The 19,753-nt window shown below is 42.1% G+C and overlaps 1 protein-coding gene across 2 annotated transcripts in view; it reads right to left on the bottom strand.

The window, feature by feature from the left end:
• Positions 1-19,753, bottom strand: part of SMAP1 (small ArfGAP 1) — a 157,978-nt gene that overhangs the window by 95,557 nt on the left and 42,668 nt on the right. For both annotated transcript variants that reach the window (XM_060115012.1, XM_060115013.1), the window contains exon 2: positions 4,635-4,768. In XM_060115012.1, coding sequence (XP_059970995.1) covers positions 4,635-4,768 — 134 coding nt within the window. The remainder of the gene's footprint in view (positions 1-4,634; positions 4,769-19,753) is intronic.

Raw genomic sequence — 19,753 nt, 5'->3', positions numbered from 1 at the left:
CCTAGGGAGACTGGATATATTTTATACATGAATACATTTCAGTTGTGTGGGCTTGGTGTTTCCAAACAAATACCAAGTACCATATCAAAAAATGACACTAGTAAGTAGTAAAACAAAGAGCATGTGAGAGACGATTACTAAAAGATTTATAGATACATAAAATATTAAAAGTGGTCCAAAAGTTATCAATTTAAACACCAAATATATGGAGAATACTCTCCACTATGGACAAAGTCTCACTAAGGTGTTTTATTGGACAACACAATTTATATGACTATCTACAAAGTGAGCTAAGAAACTTTACTATTCATTTTTTTAATCCCCATTTCTTTTTTTTTAATTTATCTTTTTTATTGAAGTACAGCTGATTTACAGTGTTGTGTTACTCTCTGGTGCACAGCAAACTGAGTGATTCAGTTATACATATATATATGTAATTTTTTTCATGTTCTTTTTCACTATGGTCTCTTGCAGGATATTGAATATAGTTCCCTGTGCTATACAGTACGACCTTGTTGTTTACCGTATTCTTTATTTTAACTCCTTCAATACAGACACTGAAAAATAAATAATTAAGAATTTTTAAATAATGGGGAAAAATGGTAATCAAGACATGGAGTTGATGAACCAGTACAAAATTTAAAAGAAAAGCTATAGTATTTATAAAAGTATTGAAACATTGATCCTTTCCAAAAATTTGAGAAGTACCCAACAATAAACCCAAGATCAAAGACATTGAATCTATGAACCACTATTTAAAAAACTGTTTTATTAAAATTTAAGGTGAATAACTCTATTTCCATTCTATCAAAATACAAATAAGTTTTGGTAGATAAATTATTTTCTTTTAAAAGTAAGCATACAGCAATACTAACACAGCTATAACATGATAGATGCCCTAAACACTGACTGCCACACAAACATATATATAAATAACTGACATAAATATGATGAATATCTAATATCAGTTGATAAGAAGTCCTGAGGCAAAACTTAGTATGTTAACAAAAACCACTTTTATTCAACAGGGTGACGGGGCTCAGAGATTAGATCATGTTTCCACATTTACTTATAAAATATAGAAAATAAATAAATAAAACCAAAACGAAGTATCATCTTTGAAAATGAGAGACACGATCCCCATGACATGTCCGGGTGGTGGTGGGGAAGACCCAGAGCAGAACTGACGACACGCAGTGGAAGCATTTCTCTTACTCTGTGAGCAAGTATCGCCCAAGCAGTTTCTATGCTAAATAAATTCTTACATCGTAAGGATACGGAACACTAAATCACACTGCGATCTTCACTTTCCGCAATCTGAACCTAGACTCAGAGTTAATAAGAACGGACTCCAAAAGACAAAAGTTCCAAATGCACAGCAACCTAAGGGAACAGAAACCAGTGCAGCGGCTGCCCCTGGGGGTCCTGACTAGAAATGGACACCAGGAACCTCTCCCTAGTGATGGACGCGCTCAGAGTACCTGTACCGGGGTTCTGCTGACGCACACAGTCAGCTCTGCCCATGTGCGGCCCCGTGTCCAGGAACTCCACCATTTCAGGTAAAGGACTTGAGCATCCACGGATTTCGGTGTCCGTGGGGGTCCTGGAACCAACCTCCCGAGGATACAGGTGGACGACTGTAAAGACATCTGCCAAGGTACGTAAAACTCACTTTTATCTGGATTCTCTCTGTAATTATACCTCTTTTTTTTTCTACGTAAATAAATAAATAATGCCAAGGGTGGATAGAATTGGATTGTAAGGAACACACCTACCACCACAGGAAATAGGATCTGCTTAAAGCTGAATAAGGAGTGACCTCAACAGACAACGGAAGCCACTACCTAACCCCTCATCTCTGAATGCCTTACCATCCAATACCACTAAATGTGAATTCTTTCTCACAAATATTCTCAAAAAGTAATTCTTCTCTACTCAGTAATATCACACAATGGGTCCATTGGTTTGTTTACTCAGTAGTACATTTAGCAACCAATTCATCACAGCAGGTTCACTAGGGAAGCTAATTGCTGAAGATCAGAAAGATACTCAAAGCAGCAATAGCGAGGGTCTGCACAGTGAACAGATGGACTAATCCTACTGGTAACTGACAAGTCGGCGTTATTGAGTGCTCAGGACGTGCCCGTCTAAAAAGAGCACAACACTGTAAATCAACTATACCTCAATAAAAAGTGTGCCAGGCACCGTTGTAAATGCTTTACCCATGCTAACTTAGCTGGTCCTCACAGCCCCTGCAGGGGGACAGTTGCCACCCCACCTCACAGACAAGGGCGCTCAGGCACCTGCGCTCGGGCATCCTGTCAGCACCACCCAGGCCTACCTGGCCGTCTGGCTCCAGAGACAACTTTCTCAATCACTTTGCTCTGCGGCTTCTCTAGAACCAGCGGCCTTAAAACCACCCCTGTGCTCCGCAGTGTGGAGCCTGTGGTCTTGGCCAACCGCTTCTTCCTCTTCACCGCACAGCAGTCCAGGACCAGTTTCCGAAGAACAACTCTGGCTTTGCCTGCAAGTGCTGACAAGCCCCCCACAAGATCTGTCTGTGTGGTTAGGCTTCCCTGTTCTTCTTTAAAGTGAAACTTCATTGTCTCCTCAATTTGATTTTGCAGGAGTGCACCCTACCTTTACCCTCCTCACCTGCAGAAGTAGCCCCACGGCTTACGGAGCCACACACAGAGAATCCTCTGTGAGAAGTGCTCATCAAAAATCTTGCATTCAAAAACAGTGATTCTTATTTGAAGAAGCTGACAGTTGGAACCATGCAAATGTGTTCAAATACCATTTCAAAGACTGTGTGTTACTTAATAATTGCTTTCAAAATCCTTACACATTTGGGCTTCCCTGGTAGCGCAGTGGTTGGGAGTCCGCCTGCCGATGCAGGGGACGCAGGTTCGTGCCCCGGTCCAGGAGGATCCCACGTGCCGCGGAGCGGCTGGGCCCGTGGGCCGTGGCTGCTGGGCCTGCACGTCCAGAGCCTGTGCTCCGCAACGGGAGAGGCCATAAGAGTGAGAGGCCCGTGTACAGCAAAAAAAAAGAAATCCTTACACATTTAATAATATAGGATCTTGCTTTGTACCTATAACCAATCCCACAGAAAACCAGTGAACTACAACCCTCTGTTTAGGAAGTTTGCTCTAAACTATTAAAAAAGAACAGCTGCCTACTTCAAATAACCTGCTACTCAACTCCTTTCAGCAGCCTAATTGAGAAAAATAATATTTCTGGAGAATTTAATTGTCCAGGGATTTCACGTTTTCTCCTTAGTCTGAAATGAACCATTAAAAAGGCAATACACTGGGTCTTGAGTGTTTTGCCTCCATAAACCATTACAAACACCAAGTTACATTTTCAAGCTACATGTTTTCTTGAAGACAACTTAAACAATGTCATGAAATCTGTCACCACAGTTACTACAGAGATGTTACTAAGAACACTGCCTCATATAAAATGTTCAAAAAGCTCTGCTTCCTTGATTAACACGTAAATTTTCTCCTCAAGGATCTCGAAAATACAGAGTTTCATATTTCCTTTTATGCTCTAGCCAGCAAAATGTTCAAAAACTAGTCTAAGACTAAACTAAGTAATTATGCTTGACTTTATGGCCTGAAAAATCTCTATTCTATTTTTTTCCTTTGAGTATTTTTGAGGTTTAATTTTTTTTACTATTTAAATCTTTGCTACATCTGGAACTTACTTTGGCATAAATATGTCTTCAGTATAGAAATTTTACTTTCTTTAACCAAGTCTATGCATCGTTTTTTAACGACCACTCCCTCCCCGCATTCTGTTCTATTCTTTCCACCCTCACCCCACCCCACCCCACCCATGCCAATTTTTGTGTTATTTTTTTTCTTTTATGATTGTGAGGTTTGTGTGTGTATCACTGAAGTTCAACTACATATTATCTGTATATTTAGGCTTCACGCTGACTAAAGGTAATTTGAAAAGGTCGTAAGAAAAAGTTATGTAATTTCACTGTGAACTATAAAATAAAACCAGTAGAAATAATCATTTTTACATGAGCAATTAACCTTAAGGACTCGCAAGTATGATTCTGAGGATTTAATACTGTCATGCTGGGAAAAGGGCAGGCCCTTAAAATTACAGATTTATCTCCAAAAAGCTAAACCGTTCGAAACAAGCCCAAATCAGTCACGAGAACATTTGCTAACTGGGCTGTCTTCCGACCCCTTTGGCCCTATCAGCCTATGGAGAACACCCACCCCTGCACAGAAGGGAAGGCCTTCCAGTTAGCTTCAGGAAGAGGTGGTCTGTTCTTTGTCTTTACCCAGGCGCCCTCTACTGACAGCAAAGCAAAACAGACTACGGAATCATACCTGCAAATTTCATCAGCACAAGGAAAAGAGCTTTATTTTTTAAATACTTCAAAAATCAACATTTTAGGTAAAAATAGATTAAAAACTGATATTACTATAGAACCAAGAAAAATACACATCTGTGAACTGACAATTCAGATAACACTCGAATTCTGTATGTGGCATATTCCATATTTCAATATACTACTTTTCAATGTTAACCCTTAGGTGCAAGAAGGATTAAAGATTATAAATCCATTTTAAATATTTCCAATAATTTCTCAGTAGGGAAATGTTTACCTGGATCTGTTCCGGTGTCCATTGGTCTAGGTTGACTGACTTGACCCTGGATATATGAACCCCAAGATTCCTATGGATGCCAGCACATCTGATGCAAATAAACACACCAATATTCCAGGAAGCCCATCGAGGACCTAATCACAGAAAAGAAACAGAGAAAAGCTAGTATTAAAAAATAAAAGTACAACAGCATATAAGAAGCATTCTGGTTCTTTATACAATCATAATGGAGGGTTACAGAATTCACACATTCAAATTTTCAAATGGCACAGCAGCAGCTTAATAAGAAGACGTGTGTCTTGGCTGTGTTGAAAGGTTATAAATCAACCTTCAAGAACCTTAATGAGTTTACTAATTTTCCTTTCCTAGCAGCTTCCCCCCAAATCTAAGAATTTAAAACTACTTTATGTGAACAGTTTACTCACTCACCATATCTGAACCAGGAGTAGTAATATCCCACAGTAAAAAGTCCTTTATTAAATGTGTAGGGTATTGCTTAAAAGATTACCAACAACTAAAAATCAAAGAGGCTTTAAAAAATGAAACAGAAATTAGTAGGAAACAGACAACCAACCTAAACAGAAAAATGGACAAAAAGATACGAATGAGTAATTCAGAAGAAATGTATGGCCAATAAACACATAAAAACATGCACACCCTCACTGGTAATTAGGAGGAACTACAACAACTTCCATCTTGCAATCAACACACTGTGGGGGGGGATTTTTTCATCGATTAATACTAATTGTAGGATGAGAAGCAACAAGGACTGCCTCAAGAAGCCTTGTATCAACATGAATAAATCTCAGATAGAACCCTGAGATTAAGAAAAGTTATAGACTTCCGGGGAAGATGGCGGAAGAGTAAGATGCAGAGATCACCTTCCTCCCCACAGAAAAACCAGAAATTTATCTACACGTGGAACAACTCCTACAGAACACCTACTGAACGCTGGCAGAAGACCTCAGACCTCCCAAAAGGCAAGAAAGTCCCCACGTACCTGGGTAGGGCAAAAGAAAAAAGAATAAACAGAGACAAAAGGATAGGGACGGGACCTGCACCAGTGGGAGGGAGACGTGAAGGAGGAAAAGGTTTCCACACACTAGGAGCCCCTTCGCGGGTGGAGACTGCGGGTGGCGGAGCGGGGGAAGCTTCCGAGTCACGAAGGAGAGCGCAGCCACAGGGGTGCGGAGGGCAAAGCAGAGAGATTCCCGCACAGAGGATCGGGGCCGACCGGCACTCACCAGCCCAAGAGGCTTGTCTGCTCGGCCGCCGGGGCAGGCGCGGCTGGGAGCTGAGGCTCGGGCTTCGGTCGGAGCGCAGGGAGAGGACTGAGGCTGGCGGTGTGAAAACAGCCTGAAGGGGGTTAGTGCACCACGGCTGGCCGGGAGGGAGTCGGAGGGAAAAGTCTGGAGCTGCCGAAGAGGCAAGAGACTTTTTCTTACCTCTTTGTTTCCTGGTGCTCGAGGAGAGGGGATTAAGAGCGCTGCTTAAAGGAGCTCCAGAGACGGGCACGAGTCGCGACTGAAAGCGCGGAGCCCAGAGACGGACGTGGGACGCTGGGGCTGCTGCTGCCGCCGCCAAAAGGCCTGTGTGCGAGCACAGGTCACTGTCCACGCCCCCCTTCCGGGGAGCCTGTGCAGCCCATCACTGCCGGGGTCCTGGGATCCAGGGACGACTTCCCCGGGAGCGCGCACGGCGCACCTCAGGCTGGTGCAACGTCACGCCGGCCTCTGCCGCTGCAGGCTCGCCCCGCACTCCGTGCCCCTCCCTCCCCCCGAACTGAGTGAGCCAGAGTCCCCGAAGAGGCTGCTCCTTTAACCCTGTCCTGTCTGAGCGAAGAACAGACGCCCTCCGGCGACCTACACGCAGAGGCGGGGCCAAATCCAAAGCTGAGACCCGGGAGCTGTGAGAACAAAGAAGAGAAAGGGAAATCTCTCCCAGCAGCCTCAGAAGCAGTGGATTAAAGCTCCACAATCAACTTGATGTACCCGGCATCTGTGGAATACATGAATAGATAACGAATCATCCCAAATTGAGGAGCCAGGAGTCAGTGCTGTGCCTCTGAGGTGGGAGAGCCAACTTCAGGACACTGGTCCACAAGAGACCTCCCAGCTCCACGTAATATCAAACGGCGAAAATCTTCCAGAGATCTCCATCTCAACACCAGCACCTAGCTTCACTCAACGACCAGCAAGCTACAGTGCTGGACACCCTATGCCAAACAACTAGCAAGACAGGAACACAATGCCACCCATTAGCAGAGAGGTGGCCTAAAATCATAAAAAGTCCACAGACACCCCAAAACACACCACCAGACGTGGACCTGCCCACCAGAAAGACAAGATCCAGCCTCATCCACCAGAACACAGGCAGTAGTCCCCTCCACCAAGAAGCCTACACAACCCACTAAACCAACCTTAGCCACTGGGGACAGACACCAAAAACAACGGGAACTACGAACCTGCAGCCTGCAAAAAGGAGACCCCAAACACAGTAACATAAGCAAAATGAGAAGACAGAAAAACACACAGCAGGAGAAGGAGCAAGATAAAAACCCACCAGACCTAACAAATGAAGAGGTAATAGGCAGTCTACCTGAAAAAGAATTCAGAATAATGATGGTAAAGATGATCCAAAATCTTGGAAATAGAATAGACAAAATGCAAGAAACAGTTAACAAGGACCTAGAAGAACTAAAGACGAATCAAGCATCGATTAAAAACACAATAAATGAAATAAAAAATACTCTAGATGGGATCAATAGCAGAATAACTGAGGCAGAAGAACGGATAAGTGAGGTGGAAGATAAAATAGTGGAAATAACTGCTGCAGAGCAAAATAAAGAAAAAAGAATGAAAAGAACAGAGGACAGTCTCAGAGACCTCTGGGACAACATTAAACGCACCAACATTCGAATTATAGGGGTTCCAGAAGAAGAAGAGAAAAAGAAAGGGACTGAGAAAATATTTGAAGAGATTATAGTTGAAAACTTCCCTAATAGGGGAAAGGAAATAGTTAATCAAGTCCAGGAGGCACAGAGAGTCCCATACAGGATAAATCCAAGGAGAAATACGCCAAGACACATATTAATCAAACTGTCAAAAATTAAATACAAAGAAAACATATTAAAAGCAGCAAGGGAAAAACAACAAATAACACACAAGGGAATCCCCATAAGGTTAACAGCTGATCTTTCAGCAGAAACTCCGCAAGCCAGAAGGGACTGGCAGGACATATTTAAAGTGATGAAGGAAAAAAACCTGCAACCACGATTACTCTACGCAGCAAGGATCTCATTCAGCTTTCATGGAGAAATTAAAACGTTTACAGACAAGCAAAAGCTGAGAGAGTTCAGCACCACCAAACCAGCTTTACAACAAATGCTAAAGGAACTTCTCTAGGCAAGAAACACAACAGAAGGAAAAGATCTACAATAACGAACCCAAAACACTTAAGAAAATGGGAATTGGAACATACATATCGATAATTACCTTAATGTAAATGGACTAAATGTTCCCACCAAAAGACACAGATTGGCTGAATGGATACAAAAACAAGACCCATATATATGTCTCTACAAAAGACCCACTTCAGACCTAGAGACACATACAGACTGAAAGTAAGGGGACGGAAAAAGATATTCCATGAAAATGGAAATCAAAAGAAAGCTGGAGTAGCAATTCTCGTATCAGACAAAATAGACTTTAAAATAAAGACTACTGGAAGAGACAAAGAAGGACACTACATAATGATCAAGGGATCGATCCAAGAGGAAGATATAACAAAGGTAAATATTTATGCACCCAACATAGGAGCACCTCAATACATAAGGCAAATACTAACAGCCATAAAAGGGGAAATCGACAGTAACACATTCATAGTAGGGGACTTTAACACCCCACTTTCACCAATAGACAGATCATCCAAAATGAAAATAAATAAGGAAACACATGCTTTAAATGATACATTAAACAAGATGGACTTAATTGATATTTATAGGACATTCCATCCAAAAACAACACAATACACATTTTTCTCAAATGCTCATGGAACATTCTCCAGGATAGATCATATCTTGGGTCACAAATCAAGCCTTGGTAAATTTAGGAAAATTGAAATTGTATCAAGTATCTTTTCCGACCACAATGCTATGAGACTAGATATCAATTACAGGAAAAGATCTGTAAAAAATACAAAAACATGGAGGCTAAACAATAAACTACTTAATAATGAAGTGATCACTAAAGAAATCAAAGAGGAAATAAAAAAATACCTAGAAACAAATGACAATGGAGACACGACGACCCAAAACCTATGGGATGCAGCAAAAGCAGTTCTAAGAGAGAAGTTTATAGCAATACAATCCCACCTTAAGAAACAGGAAACATCTCGAATAAACAACCTAACCTTGCACCTAAAGCAATTTGAGAAACAAGAACAAAAAAACCCCAAAGTTAGCAGAAGGAAAGAAATCATAAAGATCAGATCAGAAATAAATGAAAAAGAAATGAGGGAAATGATAGCAAAGATCAATAAAACTAGAAGCTGGTTCTTTGAGAAGATAAACAAAATTAATAAACCATTAGCCAGACTCATCAAGAAAAAGAGGGAGAAGACTCAAATCAATAGAATTAGAAATGAAAAAGGAGAAGTAACAACTGACACTGCAGAAATACAAAAGACCATGAGAGATTACTACAAGCTACTCTATGCCAATAAAATGGACAACCAGGAAGAAATGGACAAATTCTTAGAAATGCACAAATTCTTAGAAATGCACAACCTGCCAAGACTGAATCAGGAAGAAATAGAAAATATGAACAGACCAATCACAAGCACTGAAACTGAACCTGTGATAAAAAATCTTCCAACAAACAAAAGCCCAGGACCAGATGGCTTCACAGGTGAATTCTATCAAACATTTAAAGAAGAGCTAACACCTATCATTCTCAAACTCTTCCAACATATAGCACAGGGAGGAACACTCCCAAACTCATTCTACGAGGCCACCATCACCTTGGTACCAGAACTAGACAAGGATGTCACAAAGAAAGAAAACTACAGGCCAATATCACTGATGAACATAGATGCAAAAATCCTCAACAAAATACCAGCAAACAGAATCCAACAGCACATTAAAAGGATCATACACCATGATCAAGTGGGGTTTATTCCAGGAATGCAAGGATTCTTCAATATATGCAAATCAATCAACATGATACACCGTATTAACAAATTGAGGGAGAAAAACTATATGGTCATCTCAATAGATGCAGAGAAAGCCTTTGACAAAATTCAACACCCATTTAGGATAAAAACCCTGCAGAAAGTAGGCACAGAGGGAACATTCCTCAACATAATAAAGGCCATATATGACAAACCCACAGCCAACATCGTCCTCAATGGTGAAAAACTGAAACCATTTCCACTAAGATCAGGAACAAGACAAGGTTGCCCACTCTCACCACTCTTATTCAACATAGTTTTGGAAGTTTTAGCCATAGCAATCAGAGAAGAAAAGCAAATAAAAGGAATCCAAATCGGAAAAGAAGAAGTAAGGCTGTCACTGTTTGCAGACGACATGATACTATATATAGAGAATCCTAAAGATGCTACCAGAAAACTACTAGAGCTAATCAATGACTTTGGTAAAGTATCAGGATACAAAATTAATGCACAGAAATCTCTGGCATTCCTATATACTAATGATGAAAAATCTGAAAGTGAAATCAAGAACACACTTTTACCATTGCAACAAAAAGAATAAAATATCTAGGAATAAACCTACCTAAGGAGACAAAAGACCTGTATGCAGAAAATTATAAGACACTGATGAAAGAAATTAAAGATGATACAAATAGATGGAGAGATATACCAGGTTCTTGGATTGGAAGAATCAACATTGTGAAAATGACTCTACTACCCAAAGCAATCTACAGATTCAATGCAATCCCTATCAAACTACCACTGGCATTTTTCACAGAACTACAACAAAAAATTTCACAATTTGTATGGAAACACAAAAGACCCCGAATAGCCAAAGCAATCTTGAGAACGAAAAACGGAGCTGGAGGAATCAGGCTCCCTGACTTCAGACTATACTACAAAGCTACAGTAATCAAGACAGTATAGTACTAGCACAAAAAACAGAAAGATAGATCAATGGAACAGGATAGAAAGCCCAGAGGTAAACCCATGCACATATGTCACCTTATTTTTGGTAAAAGAGACAAGAATATACAATGGAGAAAAGACAGCCTCTTCAATAAGTGGTGCTGGGAAAACTGGACAGCTACATGTAAAAGTATGAGATTAGATCACTCCCTAACACCATACACAAAAAGAAGCTCAAAATGGATTAAAGACCTAAATGTAAGGCCAGAAACTATCAAACTCTTAGAGGAAAACATAGGCGGAACACTCTATGACATCAATCACAGCAAGATCCTTTTGGACCCACCTCCTAGAGAAATGGAAATAAAGACAAAAATAAACACATGGGACCTAATGAAACTTAAAAGCTTTTGCACAGCAAAGGAAACCATAAACAAGACCAAAAGACAACCCTCAGAATGGGAGAACATATTTGCAAATGAAGGAACTGACAAAGGATTAATCTCCAAAATTTATAAGCAGCTCATGCAGCTCAATAACCAAAAAACAAATAACCCAATCCAAAAATGGGCAGAAGACCTAAATAGACATTTCTCCACAGAAGATATAGACTGCCAACAAACACATGAAAGAATGCTCAACATCTTTAATCACTAGAAAAATGCAAATCAAAACTACAATGAGATATCATCTCACACCAGTCAGAATGGCCATCATCAAAAAATCTAGAAACAATAAATGCTGGAGAGGGTGTGGAAAAAAGGGAACACTCTTGCACTGCTGGTGGGAATGTGAATTGGTACAGCCACTATGGAGAACAGTATGGAGGTTCTTTAAAAAACTACAAATAGAACTACCATATGACCCAGCGATCCCACTACTGGGCATATACCCTGAGAAAACCATAATTCAAAAAAAGTCATGTACCAAAATGTTCATAGCAGCCCTATTTACAATAGCCTGGAGATGGAAACAACCTAAGTGTCCATCATCGGAAGAATGGATAAAGAAGATGTGGCACATATACACAATGGAATATTACTCAGCCATAAAAAGTAATGAAATTGAGCTATTTGTAATGAGGTGAATAGACCTAGAGCCTGTCATACAGAGTGAAGTAAGTCAGAAAGAGAAAGACAAATACCATATGCGAACACATATATATGGAATTTAAGAAGAAAAAAATGTCATGAAGAACCTATGGGTAAGACAGGAATAAAGACACAGACCTACTAGAGAATGGACTTGAGGATATGGGGAGGGGGAAGGGTAAGCTGTGACAAAGCGAAAGAGAGGCATGGACATATATACACTACCAAACTTAAGGTAGATAGCTAGTGGGAAGCAGCCGCATAGCACAGGGAGATCAGCTTGGTGCTTTGTGACCGCCTGGAGGGGTGGGATAGGGAGGGTGGGAGGGAGACGCAAGAGGGACGGGATATGGGAACATATGTATATGTATAACTGATTCATTTTATTATAAAGCAGAAACTAACACACCACTGTTAAGCAATTATACTCAGATAAAGATTAAAAAAAAAAAGAAAAGTTATAGATGAACTAAGGTGTGTTATAAAATGTTAGCTCTTTGGGTCATGGTCAAAAAAACTCTGAAAAACACTGTAGGGAAACTCACCTAAGTATACAAGAATACAAGCCTCAGCTGTAGTATACTTCATATCTTTGAATGTATTATTTCTTGACAATTTTAAATGCTCTTATGATTACCTTCACATATTGCTTGTACAATTAAAGTAAAATGGAAAATAAAAGTACTATCTGGAAATTATATCAAATATTCAGAAGCTTATATATAACAGATTTGTATAAATCACTTGATTATGAAAAAAATACAGTAAGATGTATCAATAAAAACCAAGCTTTTTAAAAAAATTTAGGTTTCGGGCTTCCCTGGTGGCGCAGTGGTTGAGAGTCCGCATGTCGATGCAGGGGACACGGGTCCGTGCCCCGGTCTGGGAAGATCCCACGTGCCGCGGAGCGGCTGGGCCCGTGAGCCATGGCCGCTGAGCCTGCGCGTCCGGAGCTTGTGCTCCACAATGGGAGAGGCCACAACAGTGAGAGGCCCGCGTACCGCAAAAAAATAAATAAATAAAAATAAATAAATAAATAAAATTTAGGTTTCTGTTTAAGTACATACTTTTTATCTAAAGGTGTGAGTGAATCTACAAAATACCACTGAGGCCAATAATTTCAACCCAGTAAAACTAAACACATTCCCCCAAAATTCCTTAGGAGGGAGGTTACGCATATAGAATTTATGCCACAATATCCTGCTTTTAAATTTGAGGAATGACACTTATAAACTGACAAACCTCTGGGACACGCTCTATTTAAATATGTTTGACTGTCGAGAGTGTCAAAATGAGTTCGCGGTCAACAGACCAGCACTGCCCATGTACTCGGCCACCTCTGAGCTGCATAAATTACCCTGGACTAGTAACAAACTGAGCTACCAGGTTCCCATCTGTTAAATGGAGTTAGAATGGCTGCCCTCAGTACTTAGGTGAGAGACATGTATGGAAAACATTTTTAAAGTTTTAAAGCACTACTTAAGTGCAAGTTACTGTCATGGTAAGAAATTTCGATAGTCAAAATACAATACTTTTCTTTCTCTAGAGAAGTTCCTACATTGGTCTGTAAAACAACTGTATCTTAACTTTCCCTCTCAGGCAGTGGGTCCAGAGCATGAGGAGAAAACAAAGATTTTCAACACGCTCCAAGTGGGGCTTCACTGTTCTTAAAATAGAATGATTCCCCTCAGAATAACCTGCTACAACCTCAGCCAAATGCAAATGCAGACTTTTCTATATACAGCACGATTTTCCTGATGTGAACGCTATGGCTGAATGAACCTGCACAACGGGATATGACTGTCCATGCAGGTAAAAAGCTGTAGCACCCAATACAGTGGTGCATTTTTATAACAACAAAAGAAAGGGGCTTTAATGTAAAAAAGGCTTGTACAAGAATAATGCTAGCAAAAATTTTTAAATGGCTATATTACCAGTGAGCAAAAGCTAGATATAATTAAATGTTAGATGATGTTTAGGTCTTACGAATTTAAGGCTATGAAAACCATTTTATTGATTCCTGCAAGGGAAAAAAAAAAACACTTGTTATCACTTATGGGAAACTTTAGCCCCAGTCACCTTTTACCAACTGAAATAATAATGTAATTTTGTCAATGTATCTTTCTTTGGAACATAACTATCATAACTGAACAATAGTCAAGAACCCCTAAAAATAGACTTTTAAAAGCCTAAGCAAAATTACAAATGGGTTATGCACTCTATAAAATTAGCCTTGTGAGCTTACCTAAAGCTGGCTTCATAAAAGAGTAGTTGCTTAACATGGCAGTCATGCAGTTACAGGTATGAAATCCTCATTTTCTTTCACCAAACACTCAATGAGTACTTACCAATTCTGTGCCAAGTAAATGCTTTAGAAGACCATGGACACATGATAAAAAGCTAAATTCCCAGACTCGGGAGGCCACACCAATATAAATAGGTATAACCATTTAGAAAACAATTTGGTGAGATGTAATCAAGTTCTAGATGAATAAACCCTTCCACCAGACAATCTATTCTCTCTCTCTCTCTCTCTCTCTCTCTCTCTCTCACTCACACACACACACACACGTGCTGACACACATACATATATGTTTATCAATTTATAGTCATGATATGACACATCTATGTACACATATACATTCACACATACACAACACACCCTACAGCAATATTTTAAACAGCAGGTCACAATTCATTAATTTAATCTCAACAAGTATTTACTTTTAGAAGGAAAAAAGATATGAGTGCATCACACAAAGGGTAAATATGACTTTGTTAAACTTTAAAAAAAAATCAGTTGACATACATATATATATATACAGACATCAGGTCACGTTATAAAATGTTGTTTCTCTGGATCACAGTCAAATAAGGCTGAAAACACTACAAACAAACTCATACATATACTCGGGACCTCCCTGGTGGCACAGCGGTTAAGAATCTGCCTGCCAATGCAGGGGACACAGGTTTGAGCCCTGGTCCGGGAAGATCCCACATGCCACGGAGCAACTAAGCCCGTGAGCCACAACTCTAGAGCCCACGAGCCACACTACTGAGCCTGCGAGCCACAACTGCTGAGCCCACGCACCGCAACTACTGAAGCCCTCACGCTCTGAGGCCCACGTGCTGCTACTGAGCCTGCGTGCTGCAACTACTGAAATTCACGCACCTAGAGCCCGTGCTCTGCAACAAGGGAAGCCACCGCAATGAGAAGCCCGCACACCGCATTGAAGAGTAGCCCCCGCTCGCCACAACTACAGAAAGCCCGTGAGCAGCAACAAAGACCCAACACAGCCAAAAATAAATAAAGTTATTTTAAAAAAACTCATATATATACTCAAGAAGCCATGTAACCAGAATATTTATAGCAGCATGATTTCTAAAAAGATTGACAATGCCTTAAAAATGTTCAACAGTATGATTATCTCCATACATGGAATATTACACAACAGTGAAAATGAACAGGCTGCACACATCAACATGGTTGAACGTTACGTTTGTAATCAATTTTAGCACAATGTAAGATATACATAAGGGGCAAGAAGGACCCCAGCTACGGAGACAAGTCTGCTGGAAGGGGTGCAGGTCTCACAGAGAGCTTGAAATGAAGTTTAAAGGCTGCCTAGGAGGCCCCTGGCACAGAATATAGCAAAACACATCTTGGCAAAGGCTAAAGCAGGTGAGGATGGTAGGGGAGTCTGGGAGAGCTGAAGGGCAGGGCATTAGAGTAACGGGCAACTCAGGAGCTGACAGCGGAGGCTGCACAGCGAAACACCTCACACAGCCGCAAAGACACAGGCCCAGACCCCGTGGCAAGGCCCGCTGTCCTCTTCCAAGTTCACCACAGCACGCCCACTCACACATGCCCTTTCCTGCCTTCCTGCCTCTGCACATGCTGCCCCTTCGGTGACCCCTGCAGCTCCAGCTACCTCCCCCAGCTACTCTCCATCGTTCACAAGACTTACAACAGTCTCCTCTGAAGTCCACCTAAAACTCTAAGGTGAACAAAAAGACAAGTACAGAAAAACACAAATAGATAAACAGCTGGAGAGTTTAACTATTTTAGCAGCTAAGTCTCCCACTAAGAAAAAGAAAAGCACTGCACGGTCAGTTCTAGATCGGTGTCTCCCAGCACATGCACCTCCCTGGGGATGTGGTGAAAATGCAGATTCTCATCTGGTGGCCCTGGACTCTGCAGTCCTGACAAGCAATGCAAGATGCCCATGCTGCCACCACAGACCACATTTAGAATAGCAAGATTCCAGACGACTTTTTGTATAAAATGTCTCATAGATAAAATCGTCTGTTTTCTGCTGATAGCATCTATCTTCATTTGCCTATATGGCTTCTGTCCTTTTCCTCTTCCCATTTTATGTTGTTTGTTACCTCAAATTATCCCTTTTTGTGTTGTGATTTTGTTACCAAATTGAAGTAGCTATAGTTATTTTTACTGCTTTCTTTTCCTTTAGCCTTTATGCTGTAATTAAATGTTTAACAACCTATTCTGATAGAGTCACAATTTTCTGATTCTATTGACCACCTTACTCAACGTTTGTGTACTTTTGCCTTTTCGTTTCAGGTAGAACAGCTCCTTCCAACATCTCTTGTAAGGCAGGTCTGGTGGTGATGAACTACCTCAGCTTTTGTTTGTCTGGGAGAGCCTTAATTTCTCCTTCATATCTGAAGGGTAAATTTCCTTGACAGAGTATTCTTGGCTGGCAGTTCTTCTCTTTCGGTGTTCTCAAAATATCACTCCCCTCTCTTGGCCTGTAGAGTTTCTGCTGAGAAATCTGCTGGTAGCCTAATGGGGGTTCCTTTGCAGGTGACCATCCTTTTTCCCCTGGCTGCTTTAAAATTCTTTCTTTGTCATTGACTTTTGATAGTTTTAATATAACGTATCTTGGAAAAGGTCTTTTTGCATTGAGACAATTAGGGTTCTGTTAGCTTCCTGGGCTTGTATATCCAGTCCCCTGCCCAAGTTTGGGACGTTCTCGGCTATTATTTCTTTAAAAAAATATATTTATTTATTTGGCTGCGCCAGTTGCAGCACGTGGGATCTTCGTTGCGGCATGCAGGATCTTTTAGTTACGGCATGCGAACTCTTAGTTGCAGCACATGGGATCTTAGTTGTGGCGTGTGGGATCTAGTTCCCTGACCAGGGCTCGAACCTGGGTCCCCTGCACTGGGAGCGTGGAGTCTTAGCCACCAGACCACCAGGGAAGCCCCACAGCTCTTATTTCTTTGAATAAGGTCTCTGCTCCCCGCCCCGCTCCCCTCCCTCTGGGACACCCATCACCCCAACACTGCCCTTCCTGAACGACTCGGACAGTGCTCTCAGAATTTCTTCCTTCTGTTTAGATCTTCCTTCTCTGTCCTTTTCCACCTGTATCATTTCCATTTCTCTGTCTTCGAGCTTGCTAATTCTCTCGTCCTCTGCTCTGTTTCCAGTGCCTTCTAATGTGTTCTTCATCTCCTTTACTGAGCTCTTCAGCCCCAGAATTTCTGTTTGGTTCTTTCTTTAGAGTTTCACTCTCTGTGGTAAAGTAATCCTTCTGTTCATTAATTTTATCCCTGAGCTCACTGAACTGCCTTTCTGACTTTTCTTATAGCTTGTTGAGTTTCTTCATGACAGCTATTCTGAATTCTCTCTCAGTCAGACTGCAGTATTCCACGACTTTAAGTCTGGTTTCTGGAGATCCGTCGTTTTCTTTTTGTGACGCCGTGTTACCATGGTTTTTCACGTCACCTGATGAGGTGTTCCTCTGCCAGTGCATCTGAAGTAGTGAACACCTCTCTTCTTTAAGTCAAGCTTTTTTCCAACTTGATTCTAATGATTCAACTGGCTGGTAATTTCTTTTGTTTTCCAGCAGGTGGCGCTAGGGCCCCAGTGTTTGGTTTCTCTTACCTGCGCTGCCTCTGATCACACAGGAGGCTCGGCACTTTCCACCCTCCGCCACCCCCGTCAGAGGTGTCCCTGGTGCCCTCCGTGATGCTGCTCATGACTCCAGGGCTGCCGGTGCCCTGATGCTCCCGGTGCTGCTGTACTGGGTTGCCACCTACGGCACTGGGATGGCGGCATCCCCACCTCGTCCAGGGTCTCCTGGCTTGCAAGCTCTGCTGCCACAGGGGAGGGTTTAGGGGGCAGCCAGGGCCGTGGGGTTGTCAGGTATGCACAGGCCGCCAAGTCAGGGGCGCCACCCCCCTCCACTGCTGCCTGGCTCCCTGCGACCATGGGCACTGCTGCAGCCAAGTGGCTAAGCATGTGCACGGCCTTCTCTGCTTCTACGGGGTTCTCTGGGGCTGCAGGCTCAGCCGCCACGGCTACGGGTCCGGGCTCGCAAGCACTGCCTCAGCTGTTCCCCGGTTCGGCCTCCTCTGTGTGCTCCAGTCCACTCGCCTTTACATGGACCGATGTGTGGAACCCCCCGCATCTGGGGTGCTAGGCGGTGGCCCTATGTTGAGTTACCGGCATTTCACTGGTTGCAGACGGAGCGGGGAGACAAAGGGGTGTCTCGTGCTGCCACGATGCTGACCTCACCCTGCGACTCTAGATTCTGCTCGACAAAGTCTTCTTCTCAAGCACTCTGCACACTTCCTGATCTGCTTTCATTATTCTTATTGAGTGTGTGACTTCAGCTGTGAAAATTTATTTTAACAAACTAAGAATCAAATCGGCTGAGGAAAAGAAGTCAAAAGTTCACTGAGAATTCAAATATTGGGTAATATTAAGTTATCCATATCACCATCTCACTAAACACAACACAAATAAGCTAGCACCAACTCAACTAACATGAGTCAGCTGATCATCTCAACCACACAAAAGCAGAGCTCCAGTGACGGAACAGAAGGGACTATCTGGCCTCACTGATGTTACGGCACCTCGATTCATATCCATCACCAGTGAATCCTCAAGGACCGCTCACAATCCAAACACACCCTGTCCAAAGACTGATAAATGTGGCAACAGGAAGAATGGAAATGAACAAACGTGAGAACCACCAGGAAGAACTGACAAGACTTAGTGACACAGTGATGGGGAGAAGGCACAGACCCAGATGCCTGCAAGTTCTGCTTTAAAGCGTAAAGGGATCTAAAGCGTTGAGGTCCTTGCAGAGTCACAAAGCCTTGCAGGAAATCTGTCGAGTGCTTTAAGTAACAGTGACGCGTCGAGATGATGTCCAGCAAGCAACCAGGAACAGAGGACTGAAGCTCTAGCTGGAGGTGTATAAGCACTGCCTTCAAGAGGACGCCTGCAGCCCCAAGAACAAAAAGAGCAAACAAAGAAGAATGATAAGTCTTATGGAGAAAATGAAGAGCTGTGCAAAAACCACAGAAGGCCCGAGTTTTAAAAAAAAAAAAGGTGGTCAAAGTGTCAAAACTTTCAGAGAAGTCCAGAAGAATGGGGCCAGGACAGAACGTGTGGATGTGTTAACTGAGAAGGCAGGCGTGACCTCGTGGAAGTAGGCAGGGGAAGAGGGGCTGAATTCACTCATTCTGAATGCCGTTACCAGGTGGAGGGGGGCAGGAAGTTACCTAACCTGAATCCCATTCGCCAATTAAACTCTTTCTCCATTTCAGTGTCCAACTCCAAACCTTCACCACATCTATCATCTTGATCCTTCACAAATCAACTTTATCTTGCACTACTCCAAATTACACACTCGGGGAGCCAACTGGTTAGTCAGAAATCAGAAGACTCATTGCGTTCCCTAGAATACAACTCAGTTATCCAGTCTTGAAACTCTCCTGCACACCATTTCCCTTGTCTAGGACGTTCTGCTTGGGACCACACAAATCCTACCTCACCTTCAAGGCCTAACCAGAGTCCCATATTCTCCAAAAAGCCTTTCCGTATGACTCCATACCTCCATCCCCCCGTCCTATAAATGTCTACAGCCCATGACAGCT

The sequence above is a fragment of the Mesoplodon densirostris genome, chromosome 12, assembly GCF_025265405.1.
Source record: "Mesoplodon densirostris isolate mMesDen1 chromosome 12, mMesDen1 primary haplotype, whole genome shotgun sequence".
NCBI lineage: Eukaryota > Metazoa > Chordata > Mammalia > Artiodactyla > Ziphiidae > Mesoplodon > Mesoplodon densirostris.
This window is presented reverse-complemented; position numbering and strand designations above follow the sequence as displayed.